We start from the raw sequence: 22,484 nt of genomic DNA, 5'->3' as shown, positions 1-22,484 counted from the left end.
CATCATTGTTTTAAGGCGGGTCGTCTCGACAATTGGGGATAGGGAAAAGATGGCAGACCACTTAGGTTTCATTGCATTGATATATGTGTAACTTAATGTATAATATTCGTTCTGCATGCTTAAACTTCAAGGAGAGCATCGATGACGAATTACAAATTAGTGGGTTGAGTGGTGAACTCTTCAGGGAGTTGACGTCAAAGATGACAGGATACCTGGTATATTCTAGGAGTTAAAAAACGAACATTTACTTCCATAAGTGGAAATTGGTAACTATCTTAAAGTGTGCACCCGCTATACCAGCTTTGCCCATTCATGTAGCATTATATTTGACTGACTTGATTAACAAACGCACCTCAAGTTCTGTGAAAAGTGCCTATGTGTACAGCATTTAGTGGGCGCTTAGAAATTTACCGAATCTTTCCACTAATTGTTTTGTGAGAGAGAACATTGTAAACAATCCGTAAAGAGCCCATTTTAACAGACTCACTGATCACTTAATGAAATAAGCATTTTAATTGTACAGACGTATAACTTCACCGAGATTTGTGTATGATTGTTCTTTGCGTTTCGATGAATTGATTCATTTTAATTGTAATTATGTCAAGTTTTACAATCAGTAATTTACGATAAAGGGAAAGTAAGACTTACCAATACCGCAGGGGATATAAGATAGATTTAGCAAGGGGAACCACATCGGCGTGCCCGTATTGAGTTATAAAGATATATCAGCTCGGCAAAATTTTCAACCATCGACAATAGTTTTCCTTTTCGTTAAATAAATAGATCAAAAGATCCGTGTAAGTAATATAATTAGCCACACATCGTTTGCATGTTGTGGCAATAACTTATTGATTCTGTTTTCTTATATTTTCCTGCTCCGTTTGTTAAACTTAATAAAAAGTCTAACTACCGAAACACATCCGGCTTATAGCCATTAACTTCCCTATAAATCGCCAAACCTAAACGAAAACCGGCATTTTGATCCGCATATTTTGTAACATTACCAGCAAGAAAACTATTTACGATATTAAACATATCACTATAGTGACTGAAAATGACGGTATTATTTGGTATACTTCGTCGTGGCATTGGCATTGATTCCTGCTAATATTTTGAGCTTGGCATGTACGTATTATTTTTTATGTTATGATTTCCGTTGATTCGTACAGACTAATCAGTGAAATTAAAATTATGTTTTGAGCAGTGAAATAACATGTTGTTGTTTTTTTCACTGTTTTGGCATTTTAATCTGCTCTCATTTCGAATTTAGCACTTGATTTGTTGACTATTTCTGAAATGACGCTTACGCTCGCATACATATGGCGTGTTTTTCTGAAAAAAATACCTTCCACAAAATGTAATTTTATATCGTTATTCGTCATATAATTAAAACAGATCGTATTGGTTGGAGTGGAGGATCATGTTTTGTTTTTTTTTATTTCGATCTAACACTGACACAAGCGTGTATCCTCCATAGCGTTGATATGTATGTATGTATAAGTGAGATCGTTTGTTAATGAACAAATTGAATATTCTGACCGATTTAAAATCTAATATTGATATCAATGCTGAAAGCAAATAAATTTCTTTACACAATGAATTTTAACAAATATTTTGGTTAATTGTTGGTTAAGGTGATGCTTTAATGGTTGTCAATCATTTCGCGGCACATTAGTTATAGAAACCGTATATCTACATTCAATTGTTAAAATTAATCTGATCTGTGTCTAAGCCGAATAACAATGTTCTAAAGATACTTTAAGTTTAATTTACGCTAGGTTCATGTCCTCAAAACTGGACGCATATTCTTACGACTAGCACGAATGGTGTGGTCACATATGGCTCAAAGTCTGACCTCATTTCTGCGGCTATGAGCGGAAGTGACGTCAGAATACAGTTGGGGGATAATGAATTCATGAGCGTCCAAAACCTCCATACCGTCGGGGATAATATCTGCGGACAGGCCTTGTTTCACATCAGCAAAGCGTCATGGAAAACGTTCCAAGAAAAGGCATATTGGTGGTTCCTAAATGTCTGCTCGACAGGACGTTTCCAAATGATGCGTTATTACGTCGGCAACCACGTGTTACACAGCACGGACTTCGGAACCTCGCAGATCAATTGGTTTGTGAGGTAAGTCCTTATTAGATCATTTTATTAAGAAATTTACAAACACAGTTCGTTTAAACAGAACTTTAACTTACAGTCTATGAACTTTCCAAATCCGTAGTTAAACTTTAGCGTTTAAAAATACGTAATGTGTCCAAAACCAGAGAGACAAAGTCTTCTAATTTAATAGTTTAGAAATATCTGACATAATACTACATTTTACTGGAACAAACACCCTACTTGAGCATCGAGTATTGCTTCAGCTTTTCTGCAAGCCAATGCAATATCACACGAAAATACTTACCACACTCCCAAAGTCTATTCATTTTATCACATAAGGTCATGGACTGATGCATAATCTTGTGTGATTTTGCTCTTTTAATAGCGTCGTATTTCATAGAACCTTTCGTCAATATTGCAAAGAAACATAGTTTTAGAGCAAATTATGACTCTAAATTATTGCTCAAAAGCATAGTTTTGTACTCAATTATGTTTTGGCGGTGTTATATTTTTCTTTGGAATAGTGATCGTAGTTTCAATCACCTGTAATGTAGTGTAGAGGGAGCTGTATACCCCCTGCATGTGGAGTTTGAGCTCAACCACAAAATAACGCGCCAAAAATTGCACGCCAACCTTTTAAAAGCTTATCACCATAACAATACCATTTATAATGTTCTATGCAATGTCATTGTGGAGTTTGAGTAGCAAATTATTATAATGATAACGAAGTCCATGACTTAATGAAATGTAGGATAGCAGTCCATTTTATTATGTATTTCGGTATAAATTGTATTATATGTGTAGAACCAGGGAGAAGGATAATTGGTCCTTATAATTCTTAAAAAAAATATACTAATCATTTTTTTGCCTTCTGTTGCCATGCCAATACATGCCATGTTAACGTGATTTAAATCAAGTGGTTGAAAAAGATTCATATAATGATCGTTTAATAACTTCCCTCTTTTAACCTGAATGCCTTTGCGTTATTTATTTGTTGTGCATAAATGTCCTTGTTTACTTAGGACTGGAATGCCTCCTCATACGTGCACCCACGCCACTTAATTGGGTTAACTCATGTATTATTTATAAAGCTTTGTCATTAGCAAACTCATTAACATGTTGATACACTTTATTCCTGAAGGAACGGGGCGGTGTTCTTGGAGTAAAATAAGCGACTGCATACGTTATCTGATTCTACAGAGGAGAGGATATAAGAGGTTGTTTCCGATTACTTTTTTTGTAATTAAATGATACTTTAATCAATTTAAACAACATGTATCAGTAAAAGACAACTATTCCTGTCCTTCAGGGCAGAATGGCAAAAAAAGATTAATACAATCACAATGTAATTTCATGCAAATTTCTATAGCGATTAAATATGGCTTTTGGTACTCACGGCGGAGAATCCACGTGACCAAATGGTTGGTTTCAGTGCAAAATGGCGTCACCAAAACGCTCGATTCGAGACCAAAATCAAGGTAATACCTATAATCATTTTAGTTTCTTGGAATTTAAACATATTCTATCATATAGAACAATGAACAGTGGAAAACTAACTGTGATAAATTAGCATGCGATAATTGTTTATTTTATGTTTTATATTCATTTTATTTTTAGATATTTTAATTTATCTTATTTATGTCATGTGTTTTATTTGCTTTAACGATGTATTTAGCTTAATTATTTTTTTTTTGTTTATTTCAAATTAAGTATGTTTGATGTCTAGATAGTATTATATCTTTAAATTATTTAAAATATTTTATCATTGTATTGTACAACGCCATTGAGTATTTTATGTAAAAATAGGCGTTTAATCAAATAAACAAGTTTCAAGTTTCAAGTTTCATATGCCTACCTACCTAGTGTGTTTTATTATATCCAGTCAGGTACGTGTGTGTGTGTACCAAAGGAAAATAAACATAAACCATTATTGAAAAATGGAGACTTATCAATATGCTTAAAGTCACTTATAACATAGTTTCATGTAGCATAGCAAAAAGATTGAAAACTCTGTTGGATGTTTTAGTTTCTATAGACCAAACTGGATTTGTTAAAGGTCGGAATACAATTTAAAACACTAGATTATTGTATGATGTAATAATTGTGTGAAAATTCCTGAACTCTTAATGCACCTTGAAAATGCGTTTTATTCTGTATCGTTAAAATGTATTGAGAACACCTAAGCACAATTTAAATTTGGAGATATGTGAATTAGAGTGTTTTTATATTATACTTAATCGCTGTTCGATTAAATGGATATTTGTCAGATTTTGTAGAAGTTGAAGAGACATGGACATCCAATGTTTCCATACTATTTGATTATTGTGTAGAAATCATATACAATTATATATAAATAGCATATATTATAGATAATGCAAAACATTTTTTTATAATGCCTTGATTCTATAACCATGAATAGTATGTATCCATACAAGCCTTATTATTTAAGGTATTGCACTATGTAAAAGACTTATTCGATGGTAAAATGGTTTGTCTGGTTGCTTCAGAATTGGTTGTTGGCAACCAAATAAACTTTTTTACATTATAATTTCATACCTGTATGAAAAGAGACGTTGATTTTGCTATTTGTAACAATCTATGTCTAAATTGTTACGTATATACTATTTTGGTAAAACAGGACCTTAATAGAATTTTGTTGAAACCCTAATATGCCAACTTGCTAACACACGTGGGTGTTGTTATCTGAAAATATTAATATAACAAGTAATGTTGCATATAGTTGTGTAATCAGTTGCACAAGAGACTCATATATTCAATGGTTACAAACAAGAATAATTCGCAGAATACAACCGACAAATTCGTTGTTATATAAAATGAAATTAGTTGATGATAAGCTATTCTCTTTTTGCGAAAGCTGAGAAGAGACACTGCTTCATCAATTCTGGGATTTTAATAAAATACAGCTTGTTCAACAGAAAAAAATGTAAGTACATAACACATTGTCAAACATAAGTTCAATATGTTATGTACTTGAATATCTTTTATCTTTCTTTTTTCTCGTTTCTTTAAAAATCATGTTTTAAAGTTTTGAGAGATAACAATATAAAACATTTTATGGTCGAATGAGATCAAATCATTCAACATATGATCAAACAATATACAAGTAGTTAACGAAGATAGGCTTAGAATAGTTAGTAAAAATAACCGATAGTCTTAATGTATTGCACTAAGAAACATTAAAGTGTTATTTTATATGAATGCTAGTATTTCTTAAAATAAGCGGAGACTATATAGGGATCATGCACTTTGGGTCACCACCAAAGTATAAAACCATACATGTTTATGTTTTTACCGATTATAAAATCAACCCAATTATTTCTTATTTAGAAAATATATACCATTTATATAATATTTGTGCATATAAATTTGACTTTGATTGGATTGTATACATTAGAACCTTTCTCTTTGAATAAACGGAAATGTCAAAAAAAAAAAAAAAAGAACATTATTAATAGGATTGTAATATTGAAAGGCTTCTCGAAAATAAGCTTTTTTGGCGCGCTTTTCAAGGGGTTACAGCTCTCACTACACTTTTATGAGAGAATGCGATTTTAAAAAGATGTAATACAGTAAAAGATACATTTATGCTGCTATAAGGGAAACTTAGTTGGGATTAAGATTAAGAAATGACATCAATATAGTTTTAAAATGGCGTCTGAATCATATACGAGTACTGAATACATATATACAAATACCGTTGAAAATTGGTAACACGTATTTAGCGGTTGAAGATTTAATAATGTGCGGCTTGTAAAAGATACTGCACTTTCTACCGTAGTTATTTAAATTTTACAAGAGCACGGGACGAAAACGTAATTGCTCAAACTATTCTTAAAAGAAGTTTTCAGCATATATAACATTTTTATTATCTAAAGGGATAGCGGACCATTTGTATACAAACACACGAGCGGCGGAACAGGTTTAAATGGTCATTTGAGTGACGTCATCACTGACGTCAGACACGGCGCTGACGTTCGCGGAGTGCTCGAGAGTTTGGGTTACACTACGAAAATGGATAACGTGGAAGTAAATATACCCCCATTAAACTTATTCCTAAATATATAAGATTCAACTGCATTATCATAAAAAGATCAAATTTCTGAACATGTTTGTTTGTAAATAAAATAATTTGTTTGATCCATTCAATTTATTGGAAACTACTTTACCTAAACAATCCCCTAAGTAAGCTGCATGCATTCTTGCACTCATCATGTGCATCTGTTGCCCTTAAAATTGTCCCAATTCCTATATATATATTAAATGCAATTTATCAACAATTGCATTGTAGATCTCCAATACCGGTAACCTGGTTGTTGGTCAGGCCGTTTGGCATGTCAGTCAGAGTTTAGCCCCGCCCAATATCGAGTTCAAGGGCAACGACTATTGGTGGTTCAGTAATTTCGCCTCAGACGGAGGCCATTACATGTCTAGGTGGAGAATAGGGGAACACACCTCTGTTGGTGCCACCAATGAAAACAGGCAAATTACGTGGTAAGTGCAATACATAAACTTAAATAATGGGCCAAATGGCGGCATGTTGCAGTTTGTTAAAGGATATCAGATTAAACTGACTTGTCAATTACTATGTTTATGTATTTAAGTTATAAGGCTTATTTATAATCATTTCGTTTTCAGTATGTTAGTGTTTAGTATGCGCAAAAATGGAACATACAAATGTATATTTCTTCAGTGACTGTAATATGTAAGAATGTATAGTGATAATGATAATATTACACCATCATATAATGTAAATGTTACACGGTTTGTTATCTTCCAGGTACACGGACACGTGTTGGCAGCTGGCTTATCAGCATGACTCGGCAGGAAACGAGCTGCAAGGTTCCCTAAATATGCTTCGATCAGCTGTAAAGCGCGGCAATCGTGTCAAGTTATTGATTGGCAACACGTCCGTGGTACCCGAGCATGTGAGCGTCCGCGGCGGCCACGTCAACGCCATGATCATAAGCAAGGTTTTGAAGGGCAAAAGTAACATCAAGGAGTTTGATTCTACAGGAGTCTGGGATTGGAGCATGGTGACTACGACAGGAACACAGACAACACTGAAGCTGCGCGTCGGAGAAGCAACGGAGACAGCGGACAGCCGCGTCATCACTGCGACGGAAGTGACGTGGTTTATAGACACGAGGCCTTGGCGGAAGGTCTTGGCTCACGACAAATTCGGCACGGTTACTTCCGGCTCTAAAGTGGCGCTGAGGGACGCAGTGAAACTAGGTGCGAGAGTTAGATACATTATGAGATTTGATGAATCCGATTCAATAGAAGTTCAGGAAGCAGATAACATTTTCATTAATGGTGCAGATATTGGCGCCACTCACGTTCGCTCTGTGAGTCTAGAACCAACCCCCGGCTCAACGGCGGATCGTCGCTTCCAGAATAATCCGTACTGGTGGTTCACAATCGCTGCGACCACGGGTTCCGTTGACATGTCCCGCTGGACGGTCGGGGAACACACAAACAGAGGGCACAGCAGTCAGACCGCTAACATAGAGTGGTTTGTCAACTATTAGAGGGAAACTGCTACACACACGATATGTTTGATGATAAAGCTCTGATTCAACAAATTACACAAGACTTGTTTATGGCTACTGGGCCTTTTAAAGTATATATATATGAATTACATTTTAACGACCTGAATGTTCTGCTAATGATATTGACTTCCCTTGGTGCCATGTACCATACATGCCAAATTCTAGAACTTGCTTACGATACTAATTCAAATATTCTATGGAACGAAAGATGATGTAAATTTTGTTATGTTATCAATATTATAATTACTATTATTATAGTATTCGTCTACAAAAATCTGAATTTCACTACCCGTTTATCGTAAATGTTAACAATAACTTGAGTGAAATAAAAACCTCAATTTATCTTTAAGTAATTCAATTCGCCGATAAAAATGCACTTAACCCAATGTTTGTGTGTTATGACCAAGTTCACTATATTAAAACATAATGATGAGAATATTTACCTTGTTTATGACAGAAAATGAAACTAAAGGAGGCAATCGTAGGTGGTTACATAACACTTATTATATCAAAAGCTAAATTCATCACAAATATATCACGTTTTTTTTCTCCTGATTTAATGAACAAATAACTACTTCATTCAAATAAATCTTTAGTTTACAAACAGAATGAGAAATAAAAGTGAGACTTGCAAGTATCAACTAAAAAAAAGTTTTCAAGTCAGATCGTTCACAAATATGCGTAGTAATTTTATTATTACACATATTAAACATTGAAACAAGGTTTAGCATGTAATACAGACCAATAAGTTTTGTTTAACTGAGGTGGGAGAAAAAGCATCAACCATAGCCGCTCGTGTAGGATAGGTTCATCCCGACCCTCGCGAAGGGTGTTTTGCGGAAACTCGGTAAACCTCGTTTCCGCAAAACACCCTACGCTCGGTCGGAATGAACCTATCTTACACTCTCGGCCATGGAAGATACTTATAATCTGAGTATGGCAATATTATAAAGTGTTAAATGGAACATAAACGTCAAAATGTTCAGCATGTACAGCATAACTTATGTGAAAAACTACAGTAAAAAAACTCAGTAGCAAACAGTTTAAACAAAATTCCGGTTTTATGGCACCGGGCAAATGCCAAAGACATAAAACACACACAAAAAAAACCCACAAACATGAAACATGGAAGAACAGCACAAAAATCCACAAACAACACAGTGCATTCATACTATATATAAAAACTAGGTATGTTTATCAAGAAATGTATGTATGTATGAATGTTAATTTACATGAACACTCTTTAGATTTTTTACTGCTGCATTTGCTGCATTGTTTTGATGATGATGATGATGATGATGATGATGATGATGATGATGATGATGATGATGATGATGATGATGATGATGATGATGATGATGGAGGTGGTTGTACAAATGAGGATACATTATACTTAACAGAAATTATACCTGGCTCAGTTCATGTTAATTTTAAAGAACCCCATAACGTTAGGAGCAAGTCCCGTAGGTATCGTAGGATTTTGTATCTTATCAGATAGACCAACGTTACTGAGGATTAAAGAAAATATTAAACCACGCACGCACACAAGCACGCACACACGCACGCGCGCACGCACGCACGCACACACACACACACATACAGATTTGTGTTAAAATATTCACTGGTCACTACCCACGGCGAAATTTGATGCAATGTGTCCGTCTTACGTACTCGATATACATATATATACCATACCTGAAGGATATCTATGCTCAATTACGAACATTAGGTAATATTTTCAGAAGACCATTGCCAGTGATAGGTACGTTCGGTGTTCGTAATTATTTCATTTGATTCTGGAAATACTTTATTTAAGAAACAATATAACTTTGCATGCCTTAAAAGGCCCCCTAAAGACCTATTTTGGAAATAAAACTTTTGGCGAATGGTATAATGTGTTCGAAACGATCAATAGGGAACATTTATTTAACTAACTAAAAGAATTTAAAAAATCAGTCACTGTGTTTTATATTTAATCGACTGGAAGTGCAAAACATGAAAATTACGACAAATACAACCGCTTTCAATTGACCTGTGCTGACTACAATTTAGATGTGCCCACTGTCCAAGAAGACGCTTTTCACAAATGGCTATTCAATGTGGTTTAAATGTGATTTGATCAACATGAAGAGGTCTTCTGTTCAAACATCATTCGACCAGCAGCATTCTTGCGGCCGGTGTTTCTTGTTCAAAATCGCACGGTGCTTTAGAGCTCAAGGTATTTACTGACCTTATTATATTAATTTGACGATCATCTCCGATTTCGAGTACAATGCCGCTTATTGAATAGATTTTATATAAAACGTTAGAGTCTGAAACGGCATTCTCATACTTAAGTCTGCAGTCCTCATTTTCTGGTACTTTGTTTCGTGATTGGTTTCAAATACCTAAACTAAATGATGTTATACATAGATTAAAACACAACATATAATGCTATTAACGCCCCCCCCCCCCCGAAGGATTAACAAAATATATTTTCAAGATTTTGGCTTGCACAAGTTCATGCAAAATTCTCATACAGTTTGCCTACATCGGGTTGAACTTATGGTGACTTATGGAACAACCTTAATTAAATATAACTAAAACATACTCGTGGAGTCACGATGCTGAAGTAAGTAAATAGTTGATTTAAACTGTCTGGACATCATACTTAGTATATGTATATGCTTGTGCATATATCATTCTTTACAAACGAAATATATAACCTTAATATTCCTATGAAGCATTGTTAATAATAACGTAGCGACATTTCGTTTTCCTCTTGTAATTTTCAGATATTTTTCACAATAATCAAATAACCATAGCCCGTCATATGCGAGGCTGTGACGTATGCGGTCATTTTTAATTTTGGCTTAAAAGGCAGGATACGCTTAGTTAAAGAAAATGGGCAGCACTGAAAAATTTACTGAGAGTTACAAAAAGGTGGATATATTCTCGTTTATGTTCTCATTAGTAAATCGGGTCCCAGTATCACGAAAAAACTTAAGTCGAATCTCAATGTCAGTCTCAACTCATTTTACCACATTACAGTATGGCATTATTAAAAATTACTAATGTTTTACTATTTTTAAAAAAAATATTCACACATGCATTATGTTGATTAACATTTTTGTTCAATATTCTAAAAACAAATATTTTTGTAGCACAAAATGTACTTGAGTAAAACACAAAAATAATAAATTTGACTCAAGTACAATTTTTGGTCTCATTTGTTTTCTGTAAAATATTGAGCTTTTTTTTAAATCAAGATAATGAATGAAAGAATGCAATTTTAAAAAGGGTAAAAGATTTACAATTTTGAATCATATGATGCTGTAATTTGATAAAAAGAGTTAAGACTGAGATTGAGATTTGACTCGAGTATTTTCGTGATATTGGGGCCGGATGTTCTCGGCAAATTTCCTTGTCAAATATAGGCGTTTAGCGCAAGTACGTAGATTAAGGTTTCACCACATTTCAAAGAAAAAACTTTAAATATCTATGGGCATATTCATATGACGATAGTCTTGTATCAATGTAGTACTTGTTCACGCTATGATTATTTCTTGATTATTTGTTGTGCATAAATGTCCTTGTTTACTTAGGACTGGAATGCCTCCTCATACGTGCACCCGCGCCACTTAATTGGGTTAACTCATGTATTATTTATAAAGCTTTGTCATTAGCAAACTCATTAACATGTTGATACATTTTTTTATGAAGGAACGGGGCGGTGTTCTTGGAATGAAATAAGCGACTGCATACGTTATCTGATTCTACAGAGGAGAGGATATAAGAGGTTGTTTCCGATTACTTTTTTGTAATTAAATGATACTTTAATCAATTTAAACAACATGTATCAGTAAAGGACAACTATTCCTGTCCTTCCGGGCAGAATGGCAAAAAAAGATTAATACAATCACAATGTAATTTCATGCAAATTTCTATAGCGATTAAAAAATGCCTTTTGGTACTCACGGCGGAGAATCCACGTGACCAAATGGTTGGTTTCAGTGCAAAATGGCGTCACCAAAACGCTCGATTCGAGACCAAAATCAAGGTAATACCTATAATCATTTTAGTTTCTTGGAATTTAAACATATTCTATCATATAGAACAATGAACAGTGGAAAACTAACTGTGATAAATTAGCATGCGATGAGTGTTTATTTTATGTTTTATATTCATTTTATTTTTAGATATTTTAATTTATCTTACTTCATGTCATGTGTTTTATTTGCTTTAACGATGTATTTAGCTTAATTATTTAATTTTTTTTGTTTATTTCAAATTAAGTATGTTTGATGTCTAGATAGTATTATATCTTTAAATTATTTAAAATATTTTATCATTGTATTGTACAACGCCATTGAGTATTTTATGTAAAAATAGGCGTTTAATCAGATAAACAAGTTTCAAGTTTCAAGTTTCATATGCCTACCTACCTAGTGTGTTTTATTATATCCAGTCAGGTACGCGTGTGTGTGTACCAAAGGAAAATAAACCTAAACCATTATTGAAAAATGGAGACTTATCAATTTGCTTAAAGTCACTTACAACATAGTTTCATGTAGCATAGCAAAAAGATTGAAAACTGTGTTGGATGTTTTAGTTTCTATAGACCAAACTGGATTTGTTGAAGGTCGTAATATAATTTAAAACACTAGATTATTGTATGATGTAATAATTGTGTGCAAAATTCTGTACTCTTAATGCACCTTGAAAATGCGTTTTATTCTGTATCGTTTAAATGTATTGAGAACACCTAAGCATAATTTCAATTTGGAGATATGTGAATTAGAGTGTTTTTATATTATACTTAATCGCTGTTCGATTAAATGGATATTTGTCAGATTTTGTAGAAGTTGAAGAGACATGGACATCCAATGTTTCCATACTATTTGATTATTGTGTAGAAATCATATACAATTATAAATAAATAGCATATATTATAGATAATGCAAAACATTTTTTATAATGCCATGATTCTATAACCATGAATATTATGTATCCATACAAGCCTTATTATTTAAGGTATTACACTATGTAAAAGACTTATTCGATGGTAAAATGGTTTGTCTGGTTGCTTCACAATTGGTTGTTGGCAACCAAATAAACTTTTTTACATTATAATTTCATACCTGAAGGAAAAGAGACGTTGATTTTGCTATTTGTAACAATCTATGTCTAAATTGTTACGTATATACTATTTTGGTAAAACAGGACCTTAATAGAATTTTGTTGAAACCCTAATATGCCAACTTGCTAACACACGTGGGTGTTGTTATCTGAAAATATTAATATAACAAGTAATGTTGCATATAGTTGTGTAATCAATTGCACAAGAGACTCATATATCCAATGGTTAGAAACAAGAATAATTCGCAAAATACAACCGATATAAAATGAAATTAGTTGATGATAAGCTATTCTCTTTTTGCGAAAGCTGAGAAGAGACACTGCTTCATCAATTCTGGGATTTTAATAAAATACAGCTTGTTCAACAGAAAAAAATGTAAGTACATAACACATTGTCAAACATAAGTTCAATATGTTATGTACTTAACATATCTTTTATCTTTCTTTTTTCTCGTTTCTTTAAAAATCTTGTTTTAACGTTTTGATAGATAACAATATAAAACATTTTATGGTCGAATGAGATCATATCATTCAACATATGATCAAACAATATACAAGTAATTAACGAAGATAGGCTTAGAATAGTTAGTAAAGATAACCGATAGTCTTAATGTATTGCACTAAGAAACATTAAAGTGTTATTTTATATGAATGCTAGTATTTCTTAAAATAAGCGGAGACTATATAGGGATCCTGCACTTTGGGTCACCATCAAAGTATAAAACCATACATGTTTATGTTTTTTACCGATTATAAAATCAACCCAATTATTTCTTATTTAGAAAATATATACCATTTATACAATATTTGTGCATATAAATTTTACTTTGATTGGATTGTATACATTAGAACCTTTCTCTTTGAATAAACGGAAATGTCAAAAAAAAAACATAAAAAGAACATTATTAATAGGATTGTAATATTGAAAGGCTTCTCGAAAATAAGCTTTTTTGGCGCGCTTTTCAAGGGGTTACAGCTCTCACTACACTTTTATGAGAGAATGCGTTTTTAAAAAGATGTAATACAGTAAAAGATACATTTATGCTGCTATAAGGGAAACTTAGTTGAGATTAAGATTAAGAAATGACATCAATATAGTTTTAAAATGGCGTCTGAATCATATACGAGTACTGAATACATATATCCAAATACCGTTGAAAATTAGTAACACGTATTTAGCGGTTGAAGATTGATGTGCGGCTTGTAAAAGATACTGCACTTTCTACCGTAGTTATTTAAATTTCACAAGAGCACGGGACGAAAACGTAATTGCTCAAACTATTCTTAAAAGAAGTTTTCAGCATATATAACATTTTTATTATCTAAAGGGATAGCGGACCATTTGTATACAAACACACGAGCGGCGGAACACGTTTGAATGGTCATTTGAATGACTTCATCACTGACGTCAGACACGGCGCTGACGTTCGCGGAGTGCTCGAGAGTTTGGGTTACACTACGAAAATGGATAACGTGGAAGTAAATATATCCCCTTTAAACTTATTCCTAAATAAATAAAATTCAACTGCATTATCGTAAATAATAATTGAAGTTTCAAGTGTTTAAATACAGATCAAATTTCAAAAAATATTTGTTGGTGAATAAAATAATCTGTTTGATCCATTAGATTTATTGGAAACCATTTTATCTAAACAATCCCTAAGTAAGCTGCATGCATATTTGCACTCATCATGTCGATCTGTTGCACTTAAAAATTGTTCCCATTAATTTATATAATTATTAAATTATCAAAAATGTCATTGAAGATCTCCGATACCGGTAACCTGGTTGTTGGTCAGGCTGTTTGGCATGTCAGTCAGAGTTTAGCCCCGCCCAATATCGAGTTCCAGGGCAACGACTATTGGTGGTTCCAATAGGTGGAGGCCATTACATGTCTAGGTGGAGAATAGGGGAACACACCTCTGTTGGTGCCACCAGTGAAAACAGGCAAATCACGTGGTAAGTGCAATACATAAACTTAAATAATGGACCAAATGGCGGCATGTCGCAGTTTGTTGCAGTTTGTTCATGGATATCAGATTAGACTGAAATGTCAATTAATATGTCTATGTACTTAAGTTTTAAGGCTTATTTATAAACCATTTCTTTTTCAGTATGTTAGTGTTAAGTATGTGCAAAATGCAACATACAAATGTTAATTTCTTCAATGACTGTCATATGTTAGAATGTATGATAATACTTAAATACCGTGAACGCCATCATATAATGTAAACGTTACATGGTTTGTTATCTTCCAGGTACACGGACACGTGTTGGCAGCTGGCTTATCAGCATGACTCGGCGGGAAACGAGCTGCAAGGCTCCCTAAATATGCTGCGATCAGCTGTAAAGCGCGGCAACCGTGTGAAGCTATTGATTGACTACACGTCCGTGGAACCCGAACATGTGAGCGTCCGCGGCGGCCACGTCAACGCCATGATCATAAGCAAGGTTTTGAAGGGCAACAGTAACATCAAGGAGTTTGATTCTACAGGAGTCTGGGATTGGAGCATGGTGACTACGACAGGAACACAGACAACACTGAAGCTGCGCGTCGGAGAGGCAACAGAGACAGCGGACAGCCGCGCCATCACTGCGACGGAAGTGACGTGGTTCATTGACACGAGGCCTTGGCGGAAAGTCTTGGCTCACGACAAATACGGAACGGTTACTTCCGGTTCTAAAGTGGCGCTAACGGACGCGGTGAAGTAGGCGCGAGAGTTAGATACATTATGAGATTTGATGGATCCGATTCAATAGAAGTTCAGGAAGCAGATAACATTGTCATTAATGGTGCAGATATTGGCGCCACTCACGTTCGCTCTGTGAGTCTGGAACCAACCCCCGGCTCCACGGCGGATCGACGCTTTCAGAATAATCCGTACTGGTGGTTCACAAACGCTTCGACCACGGGTTCCGTTGACATGTCCCGATGGACGGTCGGGGAACACAAGACAGGGAGCATAGCAGTGACACCGCTACCATAGAGTGGTTCGTCAATTATTGAAGGGAAACTGCTCTACAAACGATATGTTTGATGATATAGCTCTGATTCTTACTATTGTCGAACTAACCAGTTTCAACAAATTAAACTAAATGTGTTTATGGCCACTGGGCGTTTTAAAGTATATATATATATATATATATATATATATATATATATATATATATATATATATATATATATATATATATATATATATATATATATATATATATATATATATGGTAACTGGACAATTCGGCACCAAACGAATTCGGCCTAGTCAATTCGGCACCAACACATTCGGCACCCCGTCAACTCGGCACCATAAAGCAGAGTCAATTCGGCACAAAATTCAAATTATCTTTAACTCAACTGTTCTCACTTGCATTCGTTATATGGTTCGTTTATTTCAATTAATGATTTAATCTACCTTTCAAAAAACATTCGATCATCCAATGTGAGTATCATGTATCGTTTTTTTTTCAGTAATAACAGATGGCTCAAGATTATGAACATTCTTATTTTAATAGCATACGCATACATTTGTTTATTGGGGGATATTTTGCTTCTTATTTTTGTAACTATAATTAACATCAGTAAAACGCGTGCGCTGTGGGTAAATAATGATTACAAGACACGTTCATTGTCAAAAATTTAATTCAAAATTTAAAGGCAATTCATAAATTATCATAAATAGTCATTTGCAAGTACAATTTTAAGTTAATAATTGAATATACATGAAAGTTTGCAAAGATTGGATCTTGAGCTGATCTTCCCTTGAGGCGTAAGTTTCTTCGTGAAGCTAAAACGTAACACCAAATGGATCTGAAATGAATGGGTAAAACATGAAACAATGTTAAGTCTATTTTCTCCATTTCGATTTTTAGAGAATTAGAACAGATGTCAGCGAACATTTGGCTGTTTAAAATCTAAAATATACTTAAATGCTTTATTTTGTAGTATTCGAAATGAATGCATATTTTCTTATTTTAAAACAAATTATTTAATAAATAACTTTTGTCTTGTGACAATTATAATGTACTTTGATTTATGTTAGTACATACAGAGTGATACTCCGCTTTGCATTTTCAAATGGGTCGATACATTGCCCCAATTGACTTAAGAAAGGCTGAAGCTGTATTTGTCGTCCAACAGTCTCGGCCTCACGCTGCAGCAATGGCACAAGAACGTAAAACCGAAAATTACTGCGACCCGCTTTACTGTGCCATCCTTGTTTATATTGGTATAAAACTATTTTTAAACAAAATTTATTGCACGCGATCGGTAGTTTGCTTTATCTTTAACTTTAATGTTATGTTATGGCACAACAATTGTTCATTATAGTTGCACATAATGTTAAGTCGGTGCAGCTGAACGATAATGCTACTAGAATATAATGCTTTATTTATTATTTAAGTTGGGATTTAGATTTCTGCTTACCTTCGCAGTCATTGTTTGTCCTGACAGAATGACGATAGCAAGACTACTTGCACACAGTCCAGCAAGAGTTGGCCATCCACTGGTCGTCTATGTATTCACAGAGAATCTCAAATTTGGGGGGTTGTTGCCTTTTTCCGAAGACGACGGAACGCGCTCTCTATGCGTTATCGTCGGCATTTATACATGATTCCCTTTCCGGAATATTTTCTTCGCATGGCCCGCACACAAACGAACATGTCTCAGCTCCATCTGTAGTTTAAAACAGATAAAACATAATTATTTTATGTATTTCTATACAGAATAGCATATGTGTATGCAGAAAAGAAAACACATGAATAACAAGTACGTAAACTAAAACAATCACTTATTATACTAACAAAATACCCATTGGAAGTTTTTATGCAACAATATAATAATTAAAAAAAGTTTCATTTAACATATAAAAAGAAAGATTTTACCTTCAAGGCACTGTTCATGTGGGGTTTTTTCCACATGATATACAAGTTCATTCCTTTTGCCTATGCCTCACAAGACGGCGACACTTTATGCACAAATCGTCGATCATTGTTAAATCCAATACAGATTATCAACAACTAATCGGAACGTTTAAAAATTAAATAGAAAAATTCTACAACTAAAAATGAAAATCAGTGTGACTGAATATATACGCACAGTAATATAATTCAGAAAATTGCCACGCGACCCCCCTATACTCAATTAAACCATATGGTTATCAATAAACAATGGTATGTTAAAGATTATTATTAATTTTCACACCAGGGGTTGAACGGATAGAGCTAATTAACGAGACACATGCCGACACACTATGACATGTGTTTTCATAGATAATAATCTCATCACACAACAAATAACTCTGTAATAAATTCGTCTGTTTATTTTCATTATGTTTTTAGTAGTTCATGAAGGTATTCGATTTAAGTATTCTATGCATACGGAATAAGAAAGTAATCTGTCAATAAAATGATTTAAGTTTAAATAATAATTATATTCCTTTCCGTGTTAAATGAATTTACCTTTAAAATCGACTTTAACGAGTTCATTTTTATAAAAATCATATCAAATTTGGTATTATACCATAGCATCTTATTTTCATTTTTGCAAAATACTTTCATATGTTTTTTTTTAACAACGAAAGTATCATCATAAAGTTTTAATGTTAACATTTTTATTATGACAGGTGTATTGTTTATTATCTCGAACATTCCTTTTGAATTCAGTAAAACAAAAAAAACCGGATTTAAATGCTTTAAAATATTTGTACCAGTTCTTAAAATTTAGAAAACGGTACGGTATATCAATGAAAATGAATACAGAAATAAGAATTGAAAACACAATAAAAAATAAAGTTGCTCTATAAATATTTCGGGGAATTATTTTCTTGAAAAGCATTTAAAACCTTAATGCTTAAATACATGAGCAAAAAATAAATAAAACGGTGCCGAATTATCTTGGTATCCAGTCGGATGGTGCCGAATTAACTTAGTGCCGAAAAGGTATGTATGCCGAATTCGTTTGGTGCCGAATTGTCCGGAAACCTATTTATATATATATATACAATAAAAATACGATAAATTAGTTAAAGGCCTAGTTTAGGTCCTTTTTTATAATAAAACATTGAAAACTGCACAGCAGGTCTTATCAGATTGGAGATCTGATAAGACCTTTTCTATTTTCCCTGAACCCCACCCCTGGAGATCTGATAAGACCTTTTCTATTTTCCCTGAACCCCACCCCTGGATCTAGGGTGTGTGGTTAAAATTGACTGGTGCATTATGACCAGTGGTATTGTGGCGCAAGTTGACGAACTAAATGTTGTTCCATGTGGAAGGAGTCTGATGAATAGATTTACAGATAATAAATTGACGTTGTATTCTTGTAGTATTTCAAACAAAACTGTTTTTGAATGTAGCGAAACAATAAGAAGTGTTAGTAAAAGTAGTATCTAAAATGATATGTTGCTAAAACTTTAAAATGTTTGAATTTATGGCATTTACGTTCGAGTGTTTTGTTTTAGTTTGTAAGATTGTGAAGACAGCTCTGTGAATTTAATCTCTCAAATCTGCTCCCTTGGTAGAAAACATTACGTATTGTGTTAGTTTTGTGAGGCAATGAGAAAGTACCCCTGGTTGGGATCAAACCAAACCCACGACTTCTTGTGTTAGAGGCAAACATATATAACTTAGAACACTCTCATATCCAGGCCTTCCAGCAGCCACTAACAAAAAAGTAGGAAAAAAGTAGGAGGTTTTCTGACAGAAAAGAAGGAAATAGTAGGAATATTTTTTACAAAAAAGTAGGAAAAGTAGGAATATTTTTGGTTAAATATGTAATTATTAATAGCTATTAACTTACCTAGAGGAGATGTTTTTAATGCAAAATCATACCATTCTATATGCCACATTGAATATTTAAGTGAATGATGCTTGGTCGGTTTCTGTTGCTGAATTGTGTGGGTGAAAAGATGATGCAAGTCAAAGTGGAACATGTTGCCACACCTTTCAACAACAGAAACCAGCCAGTTTGATATCTTTTGTTCATTTTCTGCAAATAAAAGAAGCACAAAGATCAAACTTTAATATTTTTGTGGACTTTATTTTCAAAAAAGTAGGAATAGTAGGAGTTTTTTAGAAAAAAAGTAGGAAAAAGTAGGAAGCTGTTAAAAAAGTAGGAAAAGTAGGAAAAAGTAGGAACGCTGGAAGGCCTGCATATCTCAACAGAAAGTATGTAATAATTTAATTTCTTTTTCAGAACCATACCCTTGAAGACAAGAAGATGATGTGTAAATCGTCTGAATTGTTTGACTGTTGCAATTTACTTACATTAAACATTATTTTAAAAGAATTGTCTTTCGCTGTGTCGGGTTGGATTCTATGCAAGGTTACTGCAGGTGGGGTGGTTCTTGTTACAGGTTTTAAAGTTCTGGAATTTGTCTGTTTGCCTTTTTTATGATAAGATCTTTTGATCAGTGTCCATGTCACTGTGTAGGCATATACAGTTCGGGGTAAAGATTTCTGATCAATCTCTTATGACACTGTGTATTTGTACACAGCCTCTGTAAATGGATCTTAATCTAATGCACCAGTCAATTGTAACCACTCCCCCACCCCAGGTCCGGGGAATAGACTTTTGGTCCAGCAAACCCCGGGTAAAATCCTCGCACTGTGGGGACGAACTGATGGTAAAACCCCGGCCAAATGCCCCCCGCACCCCAGAGACTCTATATAAGTCGATATCTCCGCTAAATTTGGCACTAAGACAAAACCACCGCACTCACACGGCCATGCGGGGCCACCTGTAAAGTAAAAACACGGCCCTTTTCCCCGGCTATCCCCAGTATACCCCCGGACCTGGGGGGCCGTGGTTACAATTGATTGGTGCATAATTGCCTAATTGTCTTATCAGATCTCCGATCTGAGTATCCTGCTGCGCAGTATGGGAGATTTTAAGATAGAAATGGACCCTTAATGGCCCTGAGCCGATAAACCCTACCGGTAAACACAGGAAATTGGCCCCTACTGTCAAACCAGTGTGATTAGAAGGAGATGCACAGCAGGGGATTATCATGACAAATATTCCTTAAATTGGGCCTTAAAAGGGGGAGGGTCACTTTTAAAAGGCTTAAACCTGGCCTTTAAGACACACAAAAGTCTGATCTTTAGTACTATTGTTGGTTTTTCGTATTGGAAGTTATTCTATCCAGATTGGTATATTTTTTACGAGATTGTTTAATCAAACAGCTGTGTGAACAGTGTTTCCAGGATTCGTCATTCAGTCTGACACCATATAAACTTAGGTCAACAGTGTATTTATAAATCAACATGAACAAAACTAGTAGGAACTATATGAGAAGCAATAGAATTATATTGTAACAACAGGTTGTTAAAATCTCAAATGAGTAAAACATTATATCAACATTTAAACTAAATGAAGAGTCAAAGAAACTATTTTCAACTGTAGAACCTCATAAAATGTGTACATCTGTCACACTACATCTTCGTCAAATCTTGTATGATTATTATGATTTTTATGTGATTATCAATTGACTGTGTTTATCAATCATTTATATAGTTTGTTTAATACTGTATCAAGCTTAAAGAGTCTGTGGTAGGTCTGTATTTTATTTTGTTGTGAAACATTCTGTCCAATTGCTAATGTGACATACTGCTAATGTTACTCATTCTGTCTTGTGGTAACACTAGCACATACTCGCAATTAGCAATTTATAATATATATGTTTAATATCAAAGGTAATGATAATTGCACCATACTAGAGACATTTATATCATCACAACAAAACATTTATGTTTATAGCTTATCTGATCTGATATAAAAAGAAAACCTATGTTTGCAGAAAATATTTTCTGTCTTGTTGTCCAATTTGGGTTTGTTTCAATAAATTTATTTACGAAAAACGAAACAATCTTTATTTTTTGTCTGTACAATCAGTTTTATAGATAAATGAACAAATAGTGCAAGACAAAATACTTCTTTGGATCAAAATATTAAAAAAATACCGGCAATATTGTAACACTAGCACAAATGGTATGGTGATACAAAATTCTTTTTTTTTTAATAAAAATGCATGAATAAATCATTGCAAATGTTCTAAAATATGATAGATAAGAAATTGCTGTAAAAGATTATGTTGAAATCACAAATCTGCAATAAATTTTAAAAATCAATATTCGCCGGGAACTTTTTGGTCACCAAAACGTAAAATCTGCCATATTGCAAAACAAAGAGACAAGAAGGAATACTTTTCAGAGATTCCGATGTTGGATCGATATGGTAGTGTTTATTCATATTTTTATTACTCATTTACATTTCTCGTCACTAACTTCTCATAATTATCTTCTTAAATGCCCATATCAACTACTATCGGTCATGCGTTAACAGTCTTAAACGGTTTTTCACACCCTATCAAATTGCCTTTCAACTGTCAATGCAATTTTTACAACTTGCGAAAATTTTAATACCTAGCAATTGTTTGTTTATTTTGGAACACGCATTTGGGAAAAAGTGTGAAATTGTGACCTCGAGGGAGCCATAAGGTTTTGTGCATGATTTGTGTAGATGGGACCGAGTATATTGCTCGAGTCCTCGACATAATAAGGTTTCGATGCATCGTAGGTATATTTTATATGAAAATAGAAGGAAAAAAGTTCGGGACCAAGCTCCGACCTCGAGGGAACGCCGGCTCTTAACGCTTTGCGAAGTACTAATCACTCTTACGTTTGTTT

At 34.0% G+C, this 22,484-nt stretch overlaps 1 protein-coding gene across 1 annotated transcript; it reads left to right on the top strand.

Moving 5' to 3' along the window:
* Window positions 1-990: 990 nt before the first annotated feature.
* Window positions 991-21,609, top strand: LOC128245881 (uncharacterized). Its single transcript, XM_052964101.1, has 7 exons — window positions 991-2,133; window positions 6,006-6,156; window positions 6,419-6,621; window positions 6,908-7,655; window positions 14,593-14,756; window positions 15,056-15,788; window positions 19,993-21,609. Exons 1-6 carry the CDS (start codon window positions 1,871-1,873, stop codon window positions 15,507-15,509), a joined length of 1,983 nt encoding a protein of 660 aa, XP_052820061.1. The 5' UTR covers window positions 991-1,870; the 3' UTR covers window positions 15,510-15,788; window positions 19,993-21,609.
* The last annotated feature ends 875 nt before the right edge of the window (window positions 21,610-22,484 follow it).

Source organism: Mya arenaria, chromosome 9 (genome assembly GCF_026914265.1).
Source record: "Mya arenaria isolate MELC-2E11 chromosome 9, ASM2691426v1".
Lineage (NCBI taxonomy): Eukaryota > Metazoa > Mollusca > Bivalvia > Myida > Myidae > Mya > Mya arenaria.
The sequence above is the reverse complement of the archived record's forward strand: the minus strand, read 5'-3'. Positions and strand labels throughout refer to the sequence as shown.